This window comes from Henckelia pumila, chromosome 1, assembly GCF_033568475.1.
Source record: "Henckelia pumila isolate YLH828 chromosome 1, ASM3356847v2, whole genome shotgun sequence".
Classification (NCBI taxonomy): domain Eukaryota; kingdom Viridiplantae; phylum Streptophyta; class Magnoliopsida; order Lamiales; family Gesneriaceae; genus Henckelia; species Henckelia pumila.
The window spans coordinates 166266122-166275139 of NC_133120.1; the positions used below are offsets into that span (position 1 = coordinate 166266122).

General features: G+C 32.0%; 1 protein-coding gene across 1 annotated transcript; it reads left to right on the forward strand.

Annotated features, from left to right (window-relative positions):
• The first annotated feature begins 7354 nt into the window (after positions 1-7354).
• Positions 7355-8366, forward strand: LOC140875560 (protein SRC2-like). Its single transcript, XM_073279275.1, has one exon. It carries the CDS (start codon positions 7420-7422, stop codon positions 8353-8355), a length of 936 nt encoding a protein of 311 aa, XP_073135376.1. The 5' UTR covers positions 7355-7419; the 3' UTR covers positions 8356-8366.
• The last annotated feature ends 652 nt before the right edge of the window (positions 8367-9018 follow it).

Here is a 9018-nt window from a genome sequence, read left to right on the forward strand (position 1 = left end):
ATTAAGGACGTCATTGCGATGAGGTTGACTCATTAACAATAGCTTGTTTAATTTTAAGAATATTTTGATTCATGGTTCCAATCTTATCAAGAATATCTTCATCATTTCTAGCAAATGATAATGATCTTCTTGGTACAGACTGTTTTGTGATTTGGAGGTCATCTGAGCTCCATCTTTTATAGGGATTTATTTCTTCAATAAATGCTTTTCGAGGGTGTTCAATTCTTGTAATATTTTCAAACATTCTTTCAACATAAATAGTTGGTTTTGTTGAAATTATTCCTGTTTGAGAATTATTACTTATTGCTAAACCGACAACATAGTTTATATTGATCGGATGGTTTTCTGTTAACATAAGATTATTTCTATAAAAGTAATAATCTAATGTTAAAACATCATTTATGTTTTTATCAAAAAGAGATATATTGTATTGTGGATAAATACAAAATTTCATCTTTTTGTAACATAAATTTCCTTCAATTTTTCCAAGGATAGAATCCTCGAAATTACGTATTTTTTTGTCACGAATTGTTATTTCAATTGGTGTATCTATTCCTTCTCGGTAGTGAGCTGATATTATTATTTCAATTCCTCCGATATGAACATATTTCAGTTCAGATCGTTCTTTTTCACTGGCTTTTGCCATGATGGTATTAATATCTTGAGTTGTTAATAACTTCAGAGTATTAGACCTTGATTCGTTATTTATTTTACAAGATCGTTCTTTTGTACGAATCGAATAATAAATTAATTTTTTTTTTGGGATTAATAAAATTTGAAATCTTACTTAGTATTCCTGGTTGGTCTATTAGATTTGTTTTTGAATTAGAAAATCCTGTTTTCTGTATTTCAGCAAACTTACTTTGATTGAATATAATATTCAAATTATGCTCTTGGTTTTCTTCAGATTCTTCAGATTCATCGACCAGGTTGTTTTGATTTGGAATTGTTACTTCTGTCATTTTAACAGATGATAGAACTTCTTAATTTTCTTAAGGCTATTAAAAGCCTTTTTGTTGAATCTATCTGTTCTAATAAATTTTGAAAATCTTCGAAACTATCAATTGAAGATTGACAATTTTTAAGATGTTTCAAATTGTTTTCACAATTTTCTATATCAAAATTTATATTTTGAGAATATAAATTAAAGATATTCATTTTTGTATTTTCATACATTTTCCATTTAGTAAAAATTGTTACTTTTATTATTTTGTTTTTGTTGATCGGATTTCGATAACAAAGTTTGTTCTTATTCATAACATATTGTTATGTCTTCAATTTCATCGTTTTCAGAAATTTGAATTATCATTTTCCAGTTTTTTGAAAAATGTTCTTTTTTATGATTTTTGAAATAAAAGGTTTGGAGATCTTTTATTTTATTTCATAATTGATCTATTTGACGTAAATTTTTTAGTAAGATTATTTTATCAAATAAATTTTTAATCTCAATATATAAAGTTAATCCAGGCATTAATAATCTGCTTTATTTAAGCTCTGATACCAGGTTGCGGAATTCTTCAAATTCTTATGAATTTTCTTATTCATGGATTTACAGATCTGATTCATGGATTTACAGATCTGATTCATTTAGGTTGCAGAATTCTTCAAATTCTTATGAATTTTCTTATTCATGGATTTACAGATCTGATTCATGGATTTACAAATCTGATTCATTTATAATAGATAAATGTTTTCATATTAGTTTGGTTCCATTCATGGGTTATTAATACAAATTTTAGTTGATAAATTGATTCAAATATGGTTAAATCAGAAGTATTTAAACGATATTCACGAAATGTATCATATTCATGATCATCTTCTATTTCGAACCAGTTTTTTATTATTAATCTTCCATTTCTTATAAAGGATGATGACATGATTAATGTATTTTGACTATTTCTTTGAATTAAGGGCTGTAGGAGGTTTAGGAAGGTTACCTTGTTTGAATGAATCTTGGTTTTGAGCAGAGGCCAAATCCTTGCTTTCCCTTAACGATCACTTGATCAACTGGTCTTGCTCTATGGATCTCCAGGTTTACTCTTAACCATGAATATTCAATGATTGGTTTCCAACCTTATCCTCCTTACGCCCTGCTTGTTTAGTTATTAGCCATAAGGCTTATTTTGTTTCTGATTTTATGTTTCTTAGTTTCTGATAGTTTTCATACGTTTTGTATGAACCAGATTGTAAGAAACTTTAAGAAGAGAGAGATACTCAAACTTCACTTCTTCTTTTACAGCACAAAACATCTCCTTTTATAGGCATGGAGAAACGCATACATAATTAAAAATAAAAGAAAAGAGGGGGACCACCCGACACTACATAATGGAAACAACTCATTTTACATCTGAGTGGATGCCTTTAACATGTGGTGTGCTCCACGATTTCATTTGTTTTTACATTGTGTCACTCTCTGAATCACTGGTGCATTCGGACCATTTTTTTATTGGTTTGTCTTCTTTGACAGCTGGTTTGTCCTCTTTGACATCTGCTTCTTCTGTCTGAATGGGTTGGCAATGTCCACATTTGTGAGTGGAAATCATTGTACTTAGTCTTTGACATAACATTTGTTGGGTTTCTCGGGTCATGTCAACTCTTGCTTCATAGATTGAAGCTTCGAATTGAGCTAACATGGCTTGTTCTTTCTTTTGGATTGTCTCCTTGTGTCCAGTGGTTAATAAAATTTTACTGGTTGCAAAATTTATTTTAACCTTTGAGTTTCCATCAATCTTTCCTGTCTTTGAGATCATATCAATCAATGTCTTTATTCTTATCTCAGGAAGTGTTGAGATATCCTTTACTAGTTTCTCTTCATTTGATCCTTCGAATAAGAACTTGTCTTTTTGTTTTCGACATTGAATATATACCATTGGTTGATAGAATTTGTTATCATCCCAATCTGGAAGGGTTGAGTGAATACTCAATGTTAATACTGGATCGTCCTTAAAGACTGCTTTCTTGAACTGGATGATACTATTTCTCAACTGATATGGAAATAGTTCTATTTCTTGATTGTTGGGACTGACTTCCAATCCACTTAATAATCCATTTGAAAAGAATCTTGCGACTTCATGCGCTGGAGCACCTTGCAGTGTTCTTGCTCTTGATATGCTCTGTGTGTCACAAGTTTGTAGCCAAGATTCTGCAGATGGTTTGGCTATTCTCAAATAGTTTAGTGTTTCAAAGAATTCAGTCTTGAGTTTTCTGAAAAATTTGTTTTTTCAAAAATTGTTTTTTGTGGTCGCAGATTGACCATCTTTCTTTCTTTCTTTTCAAGGGCACTTTTAAACGTCCTTTCTTCTTTTTTATTTTTCTCGGTGCTGGCTGTGTCCACCGGTTCTTTTTTCTTTTCTTTTTCTTTGTCAGTGTTGGCTGTGATCACTGACTGTTTATTTTTTATCTCCATTATTTTGTCAAATGGAGTTGCCATTTTGATTGGTGTTCTTGGTGAGGATGATGATGATGAAGTTATCATCTTTTCTTCTGTCCTTTGAATTTTTCTACTCAAATTCCTTTCTTTTAGTTGAAAATTTTGAATTTCTTCCTGCAATTCAATCAATTGTTCCTTTAATTGACTTAGTTGCTCCATCTTGATTATACTCTGCACAAGAAAACATATTTATATATATAATGTTTAGTAAAATAACTCTTTTCGTGAGTAATTCAGATAGTTTTATTATGCGTATCATTGCATTTATAAATTATGTTGCAAGAATTGAATCAATTTTAAATTGATTATTTTACTTAAAGAGTAATTTATGTTTCTGAATATAAATCTCATTTCATTAATTTATATTCCCCATGCTTTCTGAGGCATGTTCGGATGACTCAAAGTCATAAAATAATTCATGTTTCTGAATATAAATCTCATTTCATCAATTTATATTCTCCATGCTTTCTGAGGCATGTTCGGATGACTCACAGTCATTTTCTGGATCACTTAGGATCTCCTTTGTTATTCCATTACTACGGATAATATAGTTTGGATGAAATTCTCTGGTTAATGCGTCGGGTAATGAATTATCCGTTCCTTTGACATGTTGGATCTCGAACTGATAATGGTTCAATTCCAATTGCCATCTAATTAGCCTTGCTGCATTTCTCCCTGCATTTCTTGATATTTTCCTTGTTTTGAAATATGTTAAATTCATATTATCTGTTCTTACTAAAAAAGGTTTAGAAATAAAATAAATTTCATAAGTTCTAATTGTGAATATTAAAGCTAATAATTCTTTTTCATTCGAATGATAATTTAATTGTGCACCTTGAAAAGTTCCTGATGTATAGTTGCATAATTTTTCATTATTTCTAGTAGCTGTTTTAGTAAGTTCTTCTAAATTTCTTTCTCCAGTATAAGCTTTTAAACATGCTTCCCAGTATTCATCTGAAGCGTCTGTTTCAATTATTATTATATCTTTATTTGAAGGAAAATATAATTCAGGAAGATTACTAATTATTTTATTTTTAATAGTGTCTATGTAATTAGTATCTTCTTTCGACCATTTCCACTTATAGTCATGTTTAAGTTTTACCTGAAGAGGTTTTCTGATTTCTGCAAGTTTCTTAATGTAATTTTCAGAATAAGTTAATAATCCTAAAAATCTTCTTAATTGATCTTTATCCTTGATTTCACTAGGAAAATCATGAATTTTTTTAAGTATATGCGGTTGTAAACAATGTTTTCCATATTCTATTTGTAATCCTAAATAATTTATTTTTGTTTTGAATAATTGTGCTTTCTTTTCAGAAAGTATAATTCCATCTTTATGACAAATATCTAAAATTGTCATGAGATCTTTATAATGTTGATCTAGTGTTTTTGAATAAATTAATATGTCATCTATATAAACACAACAAAAATCTATGTATGATTTAAAAGATTCATCCATATATCTTTGAAAGATACCTGGTGCTTGTTTAAGTCCGAAAGATAATACAGTCCATTGATACTGTCCTTTTGGACAACTGAATGCTGTAAGTAATTGTGTTTGTGGTTCTAGTTGAATTTGCCAGAATCCTGATTTACAATCTAAACTGGAAAAATATTTCATTTCTCCTATATAAGATAGTAAATCATTCTTATTTGAGATATAATATACATCCATAATTGTTGTTTTATTCATCTTTCGATAATCAATTATCATTCTTTTCTTATCAGTATCTTTCTTACTGACATAAAAGGCTGGTGAAGAGTGTGGACTTTTACTAGGGATGATTATCTTAAGTTTTAATAATTCTTGAACTTCTTTTTCAAATATTTTTACATCATCCATGTTACATCTTCTTGGTGCTTCACGGATTGTGATATTAGGGTCTTTGAGTTTTATTGAAACAATGAATTGTTTTCTTTTCTTAATTTTATCCTGAGGATTTTCAGAACATATATCATGAAATTTCCTCATGATTTCTTTTTCAGGATTAATCGTTAAAATATTTTCTATTTTTAGTTCTATTGGATTTGTATTTCGTTTATGAAAATTCTTTGTAAATCCTTCATTTTCTACGTGAAATGCTGTTCGTATTTTGGGAATGTAAATCATTGATGATCCTTTGTTTAAAGTTATGTGATCTTCAAATTGTGTAAAGGGAAGATATTCTCTTAAAAAGTTATTTCCTATTATAATGTTCATTCCTGATTCTATTTGATATATAATGGGTATTACAAATTTTGTTTTTTCTATTTCTATTTTTAATTTTTCTGCTACTGTATTAAGCATGATTATTGATCCATCTCCTATTCGAACTTTTAATCATTTATCATATTTCTTCCAATAATGATTTGGAAGTATATGCTTGCTTCCTAAACACATACTTGCTCCTGTATCAACATAAGCATGTATATGATATGGTTTATGTTCTTTGATTTTAATTTGAATTTTTATATATATACTATTTGGATTAGTTTTGTTTTTATTATCCATTCTCTCATTTTTTTTTATTTTTTTTTAAATGATAAGGGTAAAATTGGTATTTAAAAACAAAAATTTCTCTCTCCAGGGAGTTGAAAGTAAGTTTTATTTATGTAGGGATTTATAAATAAGTTATAACGTGGTTTAGGAAGTGATTGGCAATTAACCCATGAATTAATATTTTTTGAAGCATGGTACCCAACTAATTAATGTTGGAAGTGAAATGACCGACCCAAATTTCTGTTCTTTCTTCCTCTTCACTCGTTACTTTACATCAACGCAGTTAGGGTTTCACTCAGAGGCTCAACCTCTAGCCGTCGAAATCTCTCTCACTATCATTCCATTACAATGGAAGGCTTGCAGTTGAGATTGTGAAGCAAACCACACAGATGGCATACTATCTCGCCTTTGTTATTGTGAATATATGATTGTGGCCAAATCATGAACTTTTAATTTTAAAGTTGTGATTGTGGCCAAATCGTGAAGATATAATTTTAAAGTAAAAGGGTTACATGTTTTTACAGTGTTATAAAAAGTTTGATTAAATCTTTTTTGATTTTGCTTAGGTTTGAAGCTTCCCCAAAATGCTTCGCTTCGATCAAAAGCGGTAAAAAAAACGAAGAGATATATGTTGATCATGTCAAGTATAATTAAATACGCTTAAATGTGACTTTTCTAAAAACCAAAATTGATTAATAAGATGAAAAAAATCATAAATTAGCGATTTTATTAGTAAGTGATTGTTAGCAATGTTATAAATGTACAATATTGGATGGTTAAGTGCATCGATGATGTGAATGTTGTACATATTGAGGGATCAACTAATGTTTTAAAGTACCAATTAATTTAGTTTATGTTCGATGACACGGGAGATGAAATGAATTATGAAATAAATTGAATTAGAATCTCAAAAAAAATTAATGCATTACACTTGAACTTATTATATTTATTAATTATTTACTCCGTTAATTTGTTTAAGAGGACTAAAATTATAGTTTAAATTAAAAATGCTTTTTGACGCTTAAACTCGTAGTAATCGCGTTTAAACTTAAAAAGCTTGAAGTTTGACTCCCACACTTCATAACGTTTCACGCTTTTTAGAACATTGGCCGAAAAAAAAATTATTGGTTCTTTACCAAGCTCGAGTTTTGAAATGAAATAAAATGAGAGCAGTTTTGTTTTGGATACCCATTTATCACTATCCTAAACTACTCGACAATTTTGGATATCCGATTTGTCAGGTAGCTCAATTTTCGGGTCAGGTTTAAATAGTCAAAATGACTGTTCGATATTCGAATACCCGACCCAATAAATCGACCTTTTCAAAAACCCGACCCGACCCAATAAATCGACCTTTTCAAAAACCCGACCCGACACCAACCTCTACTTGTATAATGATAAAATTGACATAGATTTCGCTTTTTGCGTCTTTTGTTGTCCCGTGTCATCTTCTTCTTTCCACATCCACTGCTTTTTCTTTTTTTCTTTTTTTTTTTTCCTTGGAACAAAAATGGAGTCCAGAAGTCTGGAAATCGAGCTGCAGTATGCCAAGGACCTGAACAAGGTCAATCTTATCACCAAGATGGACGTTTACGTTGTTGTTTCCATCTCCGGCGGTGATAAGAACTCTAAGCAGAAGACCAAATCGACGGTCGATCACGACGGCGACGCTAACCCCACGTGGAATTTCCCCATGAAGTTCACGGTGGATGAGGCGGCGCTGAAGCAGAACCGCCTCACGCTTGATTTCAAACTTGTTTGCGAGAGGGCTTTGGGTGACAAGGACGTCGGTGAAGTCCACGTTCCCGTTAAAGAGCTCTTCGATTCTACGGCGAAAGGCGAGGGGAAGCAGATTTTGAGCTACCAGGTCAAGAAACCCAGTGGAAAGCCCAAAGGTCAGCTCACTTTCGCATACAAATTCGGCGAGAGAACCGCCGCAGCGCTGCCGTACGCGGCGGAGAACGTGCTGGCTCATCAGGTTGATGGGGAACCCATGACGGCTTACCCAGCTGGATCTAGTGCGCCGTATCCCCCTCTGGCTACGGGAGTGTACCCACCGCCGGTAGCCGCCTACTCAGCAGGGGCGTCGTCTGAAGCTGCGGGACACTATCCTCCGCCAGCGGGGTACCTTCCATCCAACGGTGCTCCGTCGCCGGGAGTGTATCCTCCGCCGCCGGGAATGTATCTTCCGCCGCCGCCGCCGCCACCTGGTTTGTACCCACCACCTCCACCGCCACAGCAAGGGTACGCTTACCCACCACATCCGGGGTACGGTTATCCACCGCAGCCGGGTTACGTTTATCCACCGCAGCAACAACCGAAAAAGAACAAGTTTGGACTTGGATTAGGCGCCGGACTAGTGGGTGGCGCAGTGGGTGGATTATTGGTCGGAGATATGGTTTCCGATGCGGCGGATTTTGATTGCGGTGGTGGATTTGATTTTTGATTGAATTTAAATTTCGAATTATTATTTTAAAAAAAAGTTCGTTTTCTTTGGTCTTTTTTCTTTTTGTTTTGTCATGTAGTCTGATAATGTATTAATGTGGACGATGTGACATTTATTCTTGTTGGTATAATATTTTTGGAAAATTTTGAAGAAAGTTGGTATAAATTTGAAGAGGAAATGTAATGACAATTTATTATGTTAAAAGACTTTGTATATAGTACCATCTATGATGAATGATTGTTTTAATTTTTAAAAATAAAATGGTGGGATAAGAGGAGTCTGTTATGTCAGCATATGGGCATTGCTTATGTGCTGCATTCAATGACTCAATTTTATTGCATTTGAGATGTTCACATGAATATCTTAAATGCAAAAGAATAGAACATAAAAGAAATTTGTTATATTTTGTTACAATTACATGATTAAACTTCAAACTGTATTATTTTAACTATAAGAACAATTTTATCCATTTATCGAATTCAAAAGTCACTTTTTTGCGATTAACTTTACAATACAGTTGAATGGAAGGATTGGATTTTAGATTTATTGCATCAGTTTGACTCAAAATTAAAATAATGTTATAATTTGATTTCGAACTCGAGACCTCGTTTCCCAACTCAAAAAAAAAAAATTAAAATGTTGGATTTGAAATATCGAAATATC

Bases quoted from the DNA above. Each gene is read 5' to 3' on its own strand.
- LOC140875560 (XM_073279275.1), top strand. From the start codon at position 7,420: ATGGAGTCCAGAAGTCTGGAAATCGAGCTGCAGTATGCCAAGGACCTG.